The 17405-nt window shown below is 43.5% G+C and overlaps 1 protein-coding gene across 1 annotated transcript in view; it reads right to left on the bottom strand.

Moving 5' to 3' along the window:
- The window catches only part of PCNX2 (pecanex 2), a 175552-nt gene that overhangs the window by 76066 nt on the left and 82081 nt on the right, over positions 1–17405 (bottom strand). Inside the window, exons 18-20 of the mRNA XM_068424968.1 lie at positions 6911–7003; positions 6246–6396; positions 1647–1788 (exon numbers count right to left, since the gene is read on the bottom strand). Of these exons, the coding sequence (XP_068281069.1) occupies positions 1647–1788; positions 6246–6396; positions 6911–7003 (386 nt within the window). The remainder of the gene's footprint in view (positions 1–1646; positions 1789–6245; positions 6397–6910; positions 7004–17405) is intronic.

Genomic DNA, 17405 nt, shown 5'->3' with positions numbered 1-17405 from the left:
TATCTAATATTTGAAGTTAAGAATCAAAACTATTATTAATACTGAGGAACTCCCCCCGCAGCAGTTTTGCCTGCTATTAGAACCTTCCTTCCTGAACACAGGCTGTTTTCTTTGTTTTTATCATCTGCACCACTGTCATTCTGATAAAGAGACTGCAGAAATTCTGCTCACTGAGGATACTGCAGTCACTAAGCCTGCTGGATATCTGCAGTAGGCAAGTCACTGACCAAAATATTTACCATAAAACGCTGTCTGCAAGGATCATACTGTGAGACCATGGATCAGCATCACCAGTTCTGCGTAATATCAGAGACACCAGACTTTGGAAAAACTTGTATTCCTACCTTTCTAGGGCAAGTGTAGAGTCCTGCATCTGGGCAAGAACAACCCCATGTGCCAGTACAAGTTGGGGGCAGACCTGTTGGAGACCAGCATAGGGGAAAGGGACCTGGGGGTCCTAGTGGACAACAGGATGACCATGAGCCAGCAGTGTGCCCTTGTGGCCAAGAAGGCCAATGGCATCCTGGGGTGTATTAGAAGGGGTGTGGTTAGTAGGTCAAGAGAGGTTCTCCTCCCCCTCTACTCTGCCCTGGTGAGGCCGCATCTGGAATATTGTGTCCAGTTCTGGGCCCCTCAGTTCAAGAAGGACAGGGAACTGCTAGAGAGAGTCCAGCGCAGAGCCACGAAGGTGATTAAGGGAGTGGAACATCTCCCTTATGAGGAGAGGCTGAGGGAGCTGGGTCTCTTTAGCTTGGAGGAGACTGAGGGGTGACCTCATTAATGTTTATATAAATATGTAAAGGGCAAGTGTCATGAGGATGGAGCCAGGCTCTTCTCAGTGACATCCCTTGACAGGACAAGGGGCAATGGGTGCAAGCTGGAACACAGGAGGTTCCACATAAATATGAGGAAAAACTTCTTTACGGTGAGGGTGACTGAACACTGGAACAGGCTGCCCAGAGAGGTTGTGGAGCCTCCTTCTCTGGAGACATTCAAAACACGCCTGGACGCGTTCCTGTGTGATATGGTCTAGGCAACCCTGCTCCGGCAGGGGGATTGGACTAGATGATCTTTCGAGGTCCCTTCCAATCCCTAACATTCTGTGATTCTGTGATTCTCAAACCGCTCTTAATGCAGGACTACCCACCATTCTACACTGTTGAATATTTTATTCAGTCTTGCCTTAAAAGACTTGTGTGCTGAAGCTTCTGATAACTCCTTTGGGAGACTACGCCATAGTCTTAAAAATCCTCAGTTAGGAAGTGTTTCATGATATCCAGCCTAGATTTCTAATTTTCAACTGATTAATTCTTGTTACCCCACTGTGTTTATGCCCATCAAACACCTGCAGCCTGGTATACTGTGTCTTGCTTTTAATTGACATTTAGACATTCCACATATATCTATATATAGCTCTTTAATATTTTAATTTCTCTCTCTCTCACTGGAGTCATGTCTTAGCACGTGCTAAGGTAATTTTGCTTTTTTCTTTCAGCAAAGCCAATGATTATTGTATACTGAACTAATAATGCACAAAAGCAAACTGTGACAAGCAGACTTATTTAAGAAACAAATTTCATTTCTCAATCTTCAGTCTAAAACCAAATATTCTACTAATCACATGCTTTGAGTTATAATCTACTTACTGTGTACCAAGCTTCTTGTATTTGCTAATTGAGAAAGCATCAATGGTGAGGGCATTCAGTATTATAGCTGGATACAAAATGTATTTCTCAAAGCACTGAAGCCACACATAGAGCCTTTCAAACCACATCAAATGAGCAGCATCTGAAATGGAAATTCAGATAATAGATCATTTCATCAAATTATCAGCATTTTTTGCACTGCAATACTGTAGAAGAAATGAGTTAGCTGACATTAATAAATATAATCAACCAATTTATGAAACAACGGAATTCATAATTCTTTTGCAACAGAGAAATCATTTTGTTCTCTGAATTTACAAAGATGATCAGAGGACTGGAGCATCTCTCTTATGAGGACAGGCTGAGGGAGCTGGGTCTGTTTAACCTGGAGAAGAGAAGACTGAGAGGGGATCTTATCAATACTTACAGATACCTTAGGGGCGGGTGTCAAGAGTATGGGGACAGACTCTTCTCAGTGGTGCCCAGTGACAGGACAAGGGGCAACGGGCACAAAGTGAAACACGGGAAGTTCTATCTGAATATGAGGAAAAACTTCTTTACTTTGAGGGTGACAGAGCACTGGAACAGGCTGCCCAGGGAGGTTGTGGAGTCTCCTTCTCTGGAGATATTCAAAACCCGCCTGGATAAAACCCTGTGCAACGTGTTCTAGGAGAACCTGCTTTGGCAGGGGGTTGGACTAGATGATCTCCAGAGGTCCCTTCCAACCCCAGCCATTCTGTGAGTCTGTGAATTTAGAGAGTATCTGTTTTGCTGCTTGTAACTGCACTCACAAGAAACACACAGAAATGATAAGAAATGGTACATGCTAGATGGTAGTTTCCACATAATCCAATTACTAATCACTGTATTAAATGGCACTTTTAGTGATGTTATGTCTCCAGAGAGGCCCTCTCCAGCTCTGGCACTGACGTGGTGGATGACCTAGGGAACCTCATTTGAACTCTGTGCCTCTCCTTCCCCATCTTATAGTGGCAAAACACTGTTCATTAGACTGCAAAGTATCACTGACCTCGTTGATAAATGAAATATCCGTTAAGACCTAAAGACTGAAGAATTAACAGGAGCTAGAAACTGTCATAGAGGTTTCTCAAAACACTTAAAACAGCTATTGTAAAAAGTATCTGCCAGGATCACATCATTCAGTGCTTAATATGAGTATTAAACAAGAACTGAATGCTCTGTGCAATTTGACTGCTATGGGAACTTAGGTGAACTGAGTGCAGAAGCACTTGTGTACAGACAAAAATAATGTCTTTATTATCAACTGAGCTCAGCTAGGCAAGGTCATTGGAAAAACAGTGAACACAAAAAGGCAGAACTTGGTATTGACTCACAAACAACAATGCCAGCTACTGAATCTCCAATACTCTTCCCTGCAGAAATGAAAATAATTACATATACACATCCCACCCTCTCAGACACATGTTCTCAATGACAGGCAAAGAAGACATGCTGAATCAACAGATTTGTATGTTCTACAGGCACAGCTGTGTATTGTATAGGCTCAAAGAGAAAGACCTGAAAGCAATCCTTCCAAATTAGCTTTAAGTCATGCTTTACTAGTATCTTAAGCTAAGGCAATGCTCTTGCAAAAATCTGCCTTCAGAAAACATGATCAACTTCTGTTTCTTGTTATAACATGAAAATATTTCCTTCTCTTATTACCTAAAGGCCACTTCCTAGAAGTTCATACATGCAGCAAAATGTCCATTTTGGAACCCAGCTGTTATTCTCTGTTCTTCTCTCCTCCTCCTGAACTACAAATTGCTCTCAGAGCTCCACTCAAGAACTTCACTCAGCTGCCCAAAGCTGATCTCTGTGTAAGAACTCAAGCTTGAATAAAGAGATGTGCACATTAAGTAGACCAAAAAGGAGGTAGTTGCAGGAGCAGAGAGATATGTGCACAGACAGAAAATAAGAGCTCACATTCAGAGGGGGGCCCAGGGAAAGATGTGAATGATTTGAAAATGGCTTACATGAATCTGTGGGGTATAAAAGCACTGGTGGGGAGGAAGGAGAAGAAAAAATAGTCTCTAGTGTTTCAAGGTTTCTTTCTCACTCAGTCCTACACTACTTTCTACACATCTAGTATACCATAAGCTCACACGTGTTGACCTCAGCCTTTCTTCCTGCAGTCAGGCAAAACAATGACAAGTAATAAATGAGTTATCTCATAGGGGCATCAGGAGAATTGGTCTGATAATTGCTATTCTGTGGAAGGCCTGAAAGTTTGAACAGCTCATCCAGAGTCTATGAAACCAAGCCAGGAATAAACTTGTGGAATTGTCATTACCAGCTTCTTGTTTAATTGCAAGCAATCATTTGTCTCCCCATAGCACTACACTTGTCAAAAATTAGGAAGCTGAAAATGAAATTCTATGCAGTAAAAGTTCCTCACAGACATCTTGTTTTGTGTACTTGTCCTTTCATTGTCCACACCTGACAGCTACAGGATACTGTCCTTTTCCAAGCTTCTCTTTCTATACAAACAGGGAACCTTTAAGTTCATCCCCTACATTTTTTTTGCAGGGTACAAGAAAGAAGACAGCCTGTCAGACATATCTATCAAAGGGATTACACAACCTTTTCCTCAGCCTTTCTCATCTCAGAACATGATAAAAAGCCTCTGCAGCAGCATAAGGGACTGAAATATATATATATTTTTTTTACTCTTGTTTTCTAACACCCAACACCAGATACATTGCAATAATACTTAGGCCCCAAAGTGCGTAAATGGACTGCATATATAATGAGGACTACAGAAGAAGGAAAAAAGCCTGTTGCCTGCAGCAGGCAGCATGGGAAATGCTGCTGGATCTCAAAGCTGAAGGAAACCCATCTGTGGAGATCAGTCTGGCAGATCTCTACCCTCAACCTTTTCAAAAGCTGAGTCATTGCATTTAGGAAAACAATGTTTTCTGACAAATGAAGACAGACTTAATCAGGACAAGGGAAAGAAATACTACAGTAGTCTTTTATGATTAAGTGATGTAACAAACAATAAAACTTGGCTAGTCACCAGAATTACTGATTAGCAGGGAGAGGAAGCTCTGAACAATGTTTTCAGTTGGGCGTGATCCTTAATAAGACTTATATTTCTACTACATTTTCCTTGGCGTATTTCAGTAAAAGTTAAAAGGCAACCTTCAAGCAAGTCTCTTGGGTACTTTTTTCATAGCCAAGCCTTGTCTGGAAAGTAATCGTTGTGAAAGACATGATTTTAAAAAAAAAAAAAAAAAATTAAATCCTTAATGCATGGTTTTACAAAGAGTGAACTGAACTCTTTTGTTGTCTAGTTGAAGAACAGACTGAAGTCCCTCAGCAGACTGTGTTCTGACAATGCTGTCTTCAAACACCTCAGGAACATATATTGAGAATGATTAAGGCACAGGATCCATCAAGAAATGACAAGCAAACTTTTGGCTGGTAGCAAAGGCAAGATGAGAGCTGCAGGGGGAAAAAAAAAAAAGCTACGCTTTTCAAAGTACACTGGCTGCTTGCAGAAATAACTGTATCAGAACAGGAAACCAGACCTCGACATACTAAAATATTTACCAATACTCGCATGTATCAGGGCACTCCCTGCTGAAGCCAGCAGACATTAGCAAGAACAAATCTTCAAGAAAATTTCACAGTTCCTTTTAATCTTCATGTTTCTCTAAAAGTGTTATGATGGAAATTAGAACTCTAAGTTGAACTACCCATGCTGTTCAAATGATATATAGTTATACGTCAGAAAGTAGAAAAAATTCTGCCTTGATTTCATCAATCATTTAAGTTTTTAAATTATATAAAATGCCAAGGTATTAAGCGTGAACTATAACATATTAAGCAACACAGCAAGTAACAGTACTGTAATGTAAAAGCAAAAGGCAGATCAGAGGACGGCTCAGTAAGATGATTAAGGGACAGGAGCATTTGATATAGGAAAAGAGGCTGAGAGAGCTGGGACTGCTTAGCCTTGAGAAGAAAAGGCTCAGGCGGCATCTTATTAATGCCTGATTGGGGGAATTTTTGGGGTATAAATACCTGACGGGGAGGGAAAAGTTGATGGAGCCAGACTGTTCTCAGTAGTGCCCAGTGACAGGACAAAAGGAAAAGGGCACAAACTGAAATTCCATTTCAACATAAAGAAAAAAAAAAAAACCAACAAAAAAAACAAAACAACCTTTCTTACTGTAAGGATGATTGAATGCTAGAACAGGTTGTCCATAAAAGTTGTGGAGTCTCCATGCTTGAAGATATTTAAAACTAGACAGAGGCCTGAGCAACATGGTCTAGCTGACTCTGCTGAGCAAGAGGTGTTCATCTAGACAATCTCCAGAGGTGCCTGCCCAGCCTCAGCCCTTCTGTGCAGCGGTCTCAGGAGACAACTTTTACAGGTTCACAGATTTGCTGGTGATTGGGGGGTGGGGGTGGGGAATGGAAAAGATGGGCTATACATGCTATTCAAAAGAGGGAAATGTAAAGCATAATTTATTTTCCCTGCTCTGTTCCTTCTGAATATTTTTTTTTTAAAAAACGAAGACAAGTTGCAAGTCACTGCATCCATTGTTTAGAAAAGATTTTATTACAAACCTCTCACTTCCCGTTGCTGGTGCTCTTTGCTTTTAAGTATGGGGTGGGAGATCCACAGCCAGGGGTGATGCTTGCGAAGCTGAGGAAGTACGTAATGTGTTACAAATCCCACAGTCCATGCTAAAGCAAACAAGACAATGCTGAGAAATGGCTGGGCCAAGAGAGAAAAAACAAAACATAGTTATAATTTGCAAACAACATTTTTATATAAAACTTTTTTTAAACATTTTTAACAGTTCCTATAATTGTATTTTTGTACAATAAATTTTTATTCCTATGTTCAAACTCCCTGACTCCACAGGTGGGTATGGATTTTGAAATGTGTATTTTTGTATACACAATTAACCAATTTTTTTCCTCCCTAACTGGAGGAAAAAAAGCAAGTGATCAGGCTTATTCATTCTGTCCCCCAGGTTCCATATCATAAAGAGCTGTGGATATGCAGAGGTTTAAAGAAAGCGACATCAAATAAGTTACACTGAGATTAATACAAATATCCATAAACTAACTGCCTTGCACATAAAAAAAATGTTATCATGACCAGTAAATACATTTTCAGTAACTTCTCTTCCCACAGTCACTATTCTTTCCAGTTAGAGCACCCTGTGGTTTTGCATAAAAGAGAGAATACTTTAGGGGGGGTAAAATAAAAGATGGATACACACCCTTAACGACAGAAACACAGTACTGGCACTGACAGCAAATGACAGAACAGCAGCCGCTGTGCAGACAATGAGATCCGATTTCAAGATTTCTTTCTGTGAAAATAATTATTTTATACAAAATTAGCAAGCCAATACTATTTTAACCAAAGTAAACAACTCTGTTCTCAATTACTCACAGTCTGCATTGTGGTAAGGCTAATCAGAACTCCCTGATGCAAAAGTATTTTCTCCACTCTGCTTTGGGAAATTGTTTCTTCATACTCTAGGTTTGTCAAAGTAATCACTTTAAATTCATCATGCCTTATTTTAAATTACATTTTTAAATAACGTAGTTTTAAGATTGGAGAAATGAAAGCAATACATTTTCATACTGAGTCTGATGCTGTTTAAGGAATAGAACTCTTCTATATTATGACTTTTATTTTGAGGAATCAAAATTCTGGTTCCATTTCCTATTTGCAAGCATTAACATTTCTTCAGATTCACTTTCTCTTGCATTACTGAAATGACTCATGCTTTCCTGTAATGTCTTCAGAGACACAAAGTTAATAAATGTATTATGTTCTAAAGGGACATATCCCATTCTCTGATTTTCTGTATCGGAAGCCAAATTTCAGCAAGATTTTATGGATTTCAGACAAGGCCTTTTTCCAGTGTCACTGAATGATAATGAAAGGACATGTCTGCCTTTACATAAAGATCTATAACTAGGGTAGGAGTAATTTTGTTTCTAAAGATTGGAAAATATCACTGTCTTTCCAGCCCATTTTTCTCGTGATTAAAATGTCATTCTTAGTAAACAAATAAACGTGATAGCTTGCGAGCTATGCAATCTTCTGAATTGTACTTCAGAGGTCACCCAAATGTCTTTGTCAGTAAGCGAAAATCTTGTCTTAGATTTATGAGAGGGGCACTTAAGTTCAGCATTCAATACTACTGCTAAGTTATCAAATGAGTAACTATTCATAGTTCTTGGTTCAAAAACTGACTTATGCTTTAATCCAAAGACATCTAGAAACAACATGTGAAATGCAACACTTCTGTCAGAATTAGAAGCTCATCCAGTTTCCTGGTGCTGCAATCTAGGTAGTCACCACGTATCTCATCAGAGAAAAAGAAAGAAAACTAAAATAACGATGGGATAGCAAACCTATGAATAAGGGAGATAAAAAGAAAGCAAGCAGAACAAGTGAACAACAGAAAGGTTGTGAATTACAGAGGAAGAAGCTGGTAGCAACCACTATCTTTAGGCTGCCTATCACTCCCTGTTATGAAAGATGCTCCTTAGTAAAATCATAGAAACCACAGAATCGTAGAGTGGTTTGGGTTGGAAGGGACCTTAAAGATCATCTAGTTCCAACCGCCCTGCCACAGGCAGGGACACCTTTCTACTAGACCAGGTTGCTCAAAGCCCCATCCAACCTGGCCTTAAACACTGCCAGGGAGGGGGCAGCCACAACTTCTCTGGGCAACCTGTTCCAGTGTCTCACTACCCTCACAGTCAAGAATTTCTTCCTAAGATCTAATCTAAATCTACCCTCTTTCAGTTTAAAACCATTCCCCCTCGTCCTTTCACTACTTGCCCTTGTAAAAAGCCCCTCTCCAGCTTTCCTGTAGGCCCCCTTCAGATACTGGAAGGCTGCTAGAAGGTCTCCCCAGAGCCTTCTCTTCTCCAGGCTGAACAGCCCCAACTCTCTCAGCCTCTCTTCATAGGAGAGGTGCTCCAGCCCGCTGATCATCTTCATGGCCCTCCTCTGGACTCGCTCCAACAGTTCCATGTCCTTCTTATGTTGGGGGCCCCAGAGCTGAACACAGTACTCCAGGTGGGGTCTCACGAGAGCAGAGTAAAGGAGCAGAATCACCTCCCTCAACCTGCTGGCCACGCTGCTTTTGATGCAGCCCAGGATACGGTTGGCCTTCTGGGCTGCAAGCACGCACTGCTGGCTCATGTTGAGCTTCTTGTCAACCACCACCTCCAAGTCCTTCTCCTCAGGGCTGCTCTCAATCCATTCTCCGCCCAGCCTGTATTTGTGCTTGGGATTGCCCCAACCCACATGCAGGACCTTGCACTTGGCCTTGCTGAACGTCATGCGGTTCACACAGGCCCACTTCTCAAGCCTGTCCAGGTCCCTCTGGATGGCATCCCTTCCCTCCAGCGTGTCAACCGCACCGCACAGCTTGGTGTCATCGGCAAACTGGCTGAGGGCGCACTCAATCCCACTGTCCATGTCGCCGACACAGATGTTAAACAGGACTGGTCCCAATACCAACTCCTGAGGAACGCCACTTGTCACTGGTGTCCACTTGGATATTGAGCCGTTGACTGTAACTCTTTGAGTGCGACCATCCAGCCAATTCCTTATCCACCACGTGGTGCATCTGTCAAGTTCATGTCTCTCCAATTTAGAGACAAGGATGTCATGCGGGACATTGTCAAATGCTTTGCACAAGTCCAGGTAGATGACATCAGTTGCTCTTCCCCTATCCACCAGTGCTGTAACCCCGTCGTAGAAGGCCACCAAATTTATCAGGCATGATTTGCCCTTGGTGAAGCCATGTTGGCTGTCAACAATCACCTCCTTGATTTCCGTGTGCCTCAGTATAGTTTCCAAGAGGATCAGCTGCATGATCTTGCCAGGCACAAAGGTGAGACTGACTGGCCTGTAGTTCCCCGGGTCTTCCTTTTTCCCCTTCTTGAAGATGGGGGTTATGTTTCCCCTTTTCCAGTCAGTGGGAACTTCACCAGACTGCCACGACTTCTCAAGAATGATGGATAGTGGCTTAGCAACTTCATCTGCCAGTTCCCTCAGGACCCGTGGATGCACCTCATCAGGTCCCATGGACTTGTGCACCATCAGGTTCCTTAGATGATCTCAAACCTGATCTTCTCCTACAGTGGGCGGTTCTTCATCCTTCCAGTCCCTGCCTCTGCCTTCTGCAACTTGGGTGGTGAGGCTAGAGCTCTTGCTGGTGAAGACTGAGGCAAAAAAAGTTGTTGAGTACCTCAGCTTTCTCCATATCTTGGGTAACCAGGTCTCCTGTTTCCTTCCAGAGAGGGCCCACATTTTCCCTAGTCTTCCTTTTATCAAATGACATATAGAAGCATTTCTTGTTGTCCTTGACATCCCTGGCCAGATTTAATTCTATCAGGGCTTTAGCTTTCCTAACCTGGTCCCTGGCTGCTCAGACAATTTCCCTGTATTCCTCCCAGGCTACCTGCCCTTGCTTCCACCCTCTGTAGGCTTCCTTATTGTGCCTGAGTTTATCCAGAAGCAACTTGTTCCTCCATGTGGGCCTCCTGGCGTTTTTGCCTGCCTTCCTCTTTGTCGGGATGCATCGCTCCTGAGCCTGGAGGAGGTGGTCCTTGAATACTAATCAGCTTTCTTGAGCCCCTCTTCCCTCCAGGGCTTCATCCCAAGGGACTTTCCCAAGCAGGTCCCTGAAGAGGCCAAAGTCTGCTCTCCTGAAATCCAGGGTGGTGAGCTGGCTGCGCATCCTCCTTGCTGCCCTATGGATCTTTAACTCCACCACTTCATGGTCGCTGCAGCCAAGGCTGCCCTTGAGCTTCACGTCCCCCACCAGCCCCTCCTTGTTGGTGAGAACAAGGTCCAGCATGGCACCTCTGCTCGTCGGCTCCTCTAGCACTTCGAGAAGGAAGTTGTCATCCACACATTCCAGGAACCTCCTGGATTGCTTGTGCCCAGCTGTGTTGTCCTTCCAACAGATGCCAGGGTGGCTGAAGTCCCCCATGAGGACCAGGGCCTGTGAACGTGAGGCTACATCTGTCTGTGGAGGGCCTCATCCACTTGGCCATCCTGGTCAGGTGGCCTGTAGCAGACTCCCACTATAACATCTCCTATCCCTGCCCGCCCTTTAATCCTGACCCATAAGCTCTCCGTCAGCTCCTCCTCCATCCCCAGACAGAGCTCCATGCACTTAAACTGGTCATTGACATAGAGGGCAACACCCCCTCCTCGTCTCCCCTGCCTGTCTTTCCTAAAAAGCCTGTATCCCTCCATTCCAACGCTCCAGTCGTCAGAGTCATCCCACCATGTCTCTGTGATGCCAATAAGGTCATAGCCTTGCACGTATGCGCGTGTCTCTAGTTCCTCTTATTTGTTCCCCATGTTCCGTGCATTTACATAGAGGCATTTCAGTTGGGCCCCGGACGAAGCTGCCTTGTGGCCTGAAATTCCTATCCGTGGCTCTTCCGGTGCTCTCCTGGTGACCTGCCATCCTCCTCCAGTCCCTGGGCACCTATTGCTGGCCCTGGCATTGGACTGGCTGAATTGGGATGGACTGAGGATCCCCTCCCCCGGCAAATCTAGTTTAAAGCCCTCTTTACCAGCTTGGCTAACCTATGACCCAAGATGCTCTTCCCCTTCTCTGATAGATGGACCCCACCGGCTGCCAGAAGACCGGGTTTCTCAAAGCAAGTCCCGTGGTCTAAGTAGCCAAACCCCTGGCTGTGGCACCAGTCCTGTAGCCAGGTGTTGATTTCCCTAATATGACTGTCCCTTTTAGTCCCCTTCCCTTTGACTGGAAGGATCGATGAGAAAACTACCTAGGCCCCAGAGTCCTTTACCACTGCTCCCAGGGCTCTGTAGTCCTCCTTGACACGTCTCAGACTGCTCTTAGCTGTATCACTGGTGCCCATGTGAAACAGCAGCAGTGGGTAATAGTCTGAGGGCTGTACCAGGCTCGGTCCCTGATGCGAGCCCCCAGTAGGCAGCACACCTCTCTAGAGAGCGCATCAGGTCGGCAGATGGGTGCCTCTGTGCCCCTCAGTAGAGAGTCACCTACCACTATCACCCATCGCTTTTTCTTTGTAGGACTGGTCTTTAAACAGGGGGCACACTGGGCTGCCTTGCTGGGTTCCAGCATCTCTCCTGATGCAGCGGGTCTTTCCTCCTCAGACTGCAGAGGACTGAAGCGGTTCTGCAAGGGCACTTCAGGCTTCGGGGGAAGTCTCTTCCTCCTGCTAGTGCTTGCCTTTGCATCCTTCCAGTCCTCTGCAGTTATATCCCCCCTTCCTTCTGTGTGTGCCACTGGGGGGTTCTGCAGGGGCGCCTCAGGCCTTGGAGGAAGTCGCTTCCTCCTGCTGGTTTTTGTCTTTATGACCCTCCATTCTCCTGCAGTTTTATTCCCCCTTCCTTCTGAGTGTGCCGCTGGGGGGGTTTTTGGCTGTTTGGCCATGGACTGTGGGGCCACTGCAGACTGCACTTGACCCCCATTTTCCAACTCCTTCTCAGCCTCCTCACTGCCTCCTGCAGTCACAAGCATCAGCACTTCCACTTACTGCAGCAGGCCTTTGAAATTCAGCACGACTAGAAAGCCTTCAGGCTCTATAAGTACTTTTGCTTTGTCCCAGGGAACTCCAAGCCCATTTAGCTGAATTCTCAAGCATCACCACTGTCCTTCCCTTTCCCAGGCTGCTCAGGAGCACGTACCCCTGAAAGAACAGCACTCCCTCCCCTCCAAGAGCTGTGCCCTCTCCAGACAGCCCTGCACTCTGCATGGTGGGAAGGTGCAGGAGCAGAATTCAGTCTCCCTAACTCTTCACAACCATCTTTTCAAAACATAGCCCTGCTGGCCTTGCTCCTTGCTTCTTGGCTGTCATATGCAACAGGAGAACCACAACATGAGGGACCTCATGGGAAAGGCATTCTCTTCCCTGAACAAAATTTTGATCCCTGCCTGTCCCCACAGGTCCTCTCCATTCGGTTCAGAACTTCTCTCAGTAGCAAGTGGTGTGTCCATCTCTAACTCAAGTGGTTTTAGTATGTAGAGCAGCACTAAAAAATTATGGTCAAAACCCCAATAAAGATGAAGAAGGGAATTATTACCAATGCATGTAATGGAAATAATTTTTTTTAACCTTTCCAAATTTTTTTAAAGATGTTGCATACAAAATCTACATAAAGCAGCAGCATTTAGCTTGTAAAATTCAGCATCTGAGAAAGTTAAGCAGTGCCAGATTTATATGACACTATTTCAGCCCTTTCGTGAATACATATTGTGAAAAGTCTTGATCAAGTGTAATTTTCTGCACAGCTGAATCCAACTACTCAATAATCTAAAACAAGCATATAAGAACAACAAACACACTCCAATCATATTTTCAAGCTCTTCTGTACAACCAGAAAGGATTACTATTAAAATGACCGACTTATCTCACAATCAGGTGACTGAAGAAGCTGCCAGTTTAAGAACTACATCAAATATTACTAATTAAATTGTAAAATGAACGGGGGTGATAATAACGGACATTTTGGGGAGAGGCGGCATCCTAACTTTCCATTCTGTGCCAGGTCACCAAAGAGAATCTTTTCAAAACATTACATTCAAAACAGAATGTATTACACAGACTATATTGCACAGGACTGGGATTTCCCACCTTTCCCATCTTTGAGTTTGTAAGTGTTCTTTTTAGGGTGCTCTCACTCCTTTTGACACATTAACAATCCCATACAGGAAGAGACCTATGTTTTTAAAGCATTATTATTATTATTCAGGTATTTAAACCCAAATTTGACAATTGCATTCCAACTCTGGCAACATCTGAAGTGTTTAAACTATCATATATGCCCATACTTGCCCTTTTGCCCTTGCATAGAACTGCTTCAAAATGTAAATGTACTGCACAGCTGCTGGCTTGCACAACGGTCCCCACAGAAGCTCCTTCTTCATGTGGTAGACACATTCAAACTTCTCACAAAATTCAGGTTTTTTGCTTCTAAAAAAAAAAGGTGAGCGGTAGCTGCTTTTGTTCCATGTCATGGCGGTCAGGGCCCCCCAGGAAATGGCTGACCCTGGGAAGTTCTCTCTCTGGCTGAGGGGCATTCAGAGCTACCTTCCAGGAGAAAACCTACAGGCTGCTGTGGGTGGATCTGCGGCTTCCACCCTTCCTGCTGAAGGCAGCTAGCTCCTGCAAAGCACGTGCCTACCTTAGATGTAACTCTGTTCCCTGTCCTGCATTTAGACTGAACTGTCTAAAGCAGGATTTTGGATTCCATTCCCAAGGCCAGGCACTTATGAATTGAATACTGAATAGCCCTACGATGTGCTTGAGTCCTACACTGCAATTGGTCCAACGCAGAAAAGTTAAGTTCTGATCACAGTTAAAATCTCTGCAGTGAGAGATAATCACTGTCATAGTTTGGGCTGAAAGCAGGTGTTCTTTTTTGTCCATTTTATGCTCAAGGAAGAAAAGAAACCCCAAACCAACATCGCTACATTTGACACCTCAGAGATTTTACAAGCAGAATATAGTAAAGTGGTACCTTTTTTTAATTATTATTTTCAATTATGCTTTTGGAGCTTTGTACAAATCCTTTTACTAGCTATCTAAATGTTTGTATTAAAGGCCAGGAAGGAAGCTGAGTTTGAATGTAACACATTAGCACCCTCAGGCCACTGGTTAATCTAGTAATCAGCCATGTGGATGCCTATAGAAATTAATTATAATGGTAGGAAGCTCCATTCTCAAAGTTGAATGGTCAATTATCCATCACAGCTGCTTTATAATTCAGGCTTCCAAAGCTAGCAATTCTTACACAGCTATTCAAGCAAAGGAAAATAGCAAAGGTCATGTAACCAAACATTAGAGATGCTGTATTTATTATTCCTAACATCAATGCAAAACCACTACAGAATACAACACATTAATTTTCAATATTAACCTTGTTTGCTTTCAGCTACTCGAGGAGGTGATTTGGTTCTGTACGCCTCAGGATTTCTGATTAAAACAGGTCTTATTTAAATGGCACGTTATGTAGACCATATGTCTGTATACAGACCAGGACAAGACTGGCTGTTGTGTTGCATCCTGCCATCTCTTGCCACTGACAGGGAGTTAGGAATAGTCTCCTCACAAAGGAGCACTCCAAGAGGAAAAAACAAACTACCACCATGAAATCTCCTTCAAATACCAACATATTGTTTCACCCAGTTTCAGAACTGTTTGAAGATCCCCTTGCAGAAGTTCTGGAAGCTATTTAAATTGGCTTTCAAGAGCCATCAGAGTACTACATCCTAAACACGATTGCTGTTGCTGAAGCAAGTCAGCAGAGACTGTGGATTGATTGTGCTCCTCAAACTTGAGGCACTTGCATTTTCTCCTACCTCAGTTCTTCCCTACTTGCTCTATTAGCACTGCACTGTGAGATAGCAGTAGGAGTCTCCTGGCAAACTGGTTAGTGTTTAATTGAGACAGAGACACCAGATAACACAGGAGTTAGACAAAGAGCCTACATTAATCAGAAATTGCCCTCTCTTTCTTCAAGAGATCTCACAGTGTGGAAGAATTAGCACTACTAATTAACAGTGTAAGCAAACACATTTGCTTACAGTTTTTATACAGGTTGAGGGAAGCCCGGGCAGAGAAAAAAAAAAAAAAAAACGAAGGCAAAGAACTAGCAAGCTCCAGCAATACTGAGGGAAAACAGCAGCATGGAGTATCAAAGGTACAGAGCAGAAAAGTGCCAATCCCCAAAACCAGGTACATCCTGGGAAGCAAAAGGTGCCAAGAATCCCACTTAACTAAATGCAAAAAAACACTGGCAAAACATGACAGGAATGAGACATGGTGAAGAGAAGAACTTAAGTCTTATCTCTGGCCAGTCCCACTGCAGTCCTCTCTGGGCTTCTGCATCCTCCAATCCAGTGGCTCAAGGACACAATGCAGTTAAACCACATGGTAACTGTGTCAGTGTAAGACATCAGATCTCTGTCCAAGTATCTGACACAAAAATAGGTCAAGAGTCTGCAGCATGACTCCATTTTGAAAACACAGCCAGGATCTTAGATGAGAATTTGTTCACTCTTTTGTTTTTTGTTTTCAATATATTGAAGCCTTGCTCAAGGTTTCCCTCTGCACTGTGAAACAACATCAGTTAAATGGACAGCTGCAGTAACGGCTCCAGTCCCCTGGCAAGCCTCCATCTGCAGAACAGAGGAGATCAGACTCTGTACTGCTCTAAGAAGGGCACTATCAGCAAAAGATACAAGTGGGATGTAAATACGGGGGAACAAGAAGCCTTCCATTATATTGGCCATACAGTGCCCGTGTACAAGAACAGGTTGACAATGAACTGTGGCAATAACCTATACAACAGAAATACCACAGAATACAGCAAAACTTTAACATAAATATTTTGGTTTTTACTCTGTTACTAGCTGGACACTCATTTTGCAGTGTGATCCTGTTGCAAACAGTTTAGTTTGCAGTAAACTGTAGCTCAATACAAGAACAAGAAATGATATATCACTTAATCTTCTGTGGGCCTTATTAGTAAGCAGTTTAAAATAACATTCTACGTGGTAGAAAATAACAATCTAAGCAGCAGCTTAGCAAAGAAAAGTAGAAAACATTGGTAGTGTGGGATAAACTCATGTGCTGAATGTAGGCTGTGTAACACCTTATAAGATGCCCGATAAATATGATACAAGATGTACAGGAGAGATGCATCCCTTTGAAGGGACATATGGAGGCCAGGCCAGCTACCGCACTAACAACCTGTACCACTAGGCACTACGGACTCTCAGGTCATGTCTAAGGGTCAAAAAAAAAGCAGTTTGACTTCCAGGTAATCTCTGAATGCTCCTTGCTTCTGCAAGCACTCAGGAATTTAGGAATAATTGTCTAGATTGCAAATGCTCAGATGCAGGCATTAGGGATGTGGTCAGGAGGGAGGGCTGTCTGACAGCTGGGAAGCAGGACAGTTCATAACTCTAAGAAATGTCAAACACCCCCTTAATACTTCTAGAAACCTGACGATTTTCCCACATGAACTCTTTATAAGATCAATCTCCCCTGGGTAACAGTTAGGGAGGTTTTTTTTTAATTTAAAAAGACACAAAAAGGAAGATGGGTCATTTTGGATGTTTAAGCTGAAGTGGGAAATAAGCTGACACAAACTTAGAGCTATGTGCCAGACAGTAGGAAATAAACAGCCTGCCAAGCAAAGAAGAGACAATGAGATGGCAATGCTTGGCACCAGGGATGTACACCTCCCTCTCTCATACTAGTCAAGTTTCACATGCTTCTTCCATCTCTAGGTGCCTACTCTGGTCTGTGCACTACCTGGCTTGGCTGGGGTGGAGGGCATACAGTCAAGAGTACTTCCTGGCACAGAAAAAGGCATTCCTGAAAAACAGGTCCAGCCCCAGCCCTAGAAAAAGCATGAATAAGGCCTGTTTTAAACACACTTAATTCTGTGGACCAAATCCCGTCTCCCTCCAATGTAGACAGGGAGTTTGGCAGGACTGCTCATATTTTTGAACGCTTGTTGAACAATCCAGCCTACCTTGTACACACCAGGTTGCCAGGCTGTAACTCTATGCACAGAACCTGCATTAGCTCTCTAACAACCAGGATGAGATGTCCCATTCTCCAAGCTCTAAGAATGCATTTCTCATCAACTACATGAAGGAATCAATGTTGCAGAGTCCTTCGAAGGAACTCTTCAAGAAAGGAAAATTGCAATATCCCCCT

The sequence above is a fragment of the Nyctibius grandis genome, chromosome 1, assembly GCF_013368605.1.
Source record: "Nyctibius grandis isolate bNycGra1 chromosome 1, bNycGra1.pri, whole genome shotgun sequence".
In the NCBI taxonomy this organism is placed as follows: domain Eukaryota; kingdom Metazoa; phylum Chordata; class Aves; order Nyctibiiformes; family Nyctibiidae; genus Nyctibius; species Nyctibius grandis.
The sequence above is the reverse complement of the archived record's forward strand: the minus strand, read 5'-3'. Positions and strand labels throughout refer to the sequence as shown.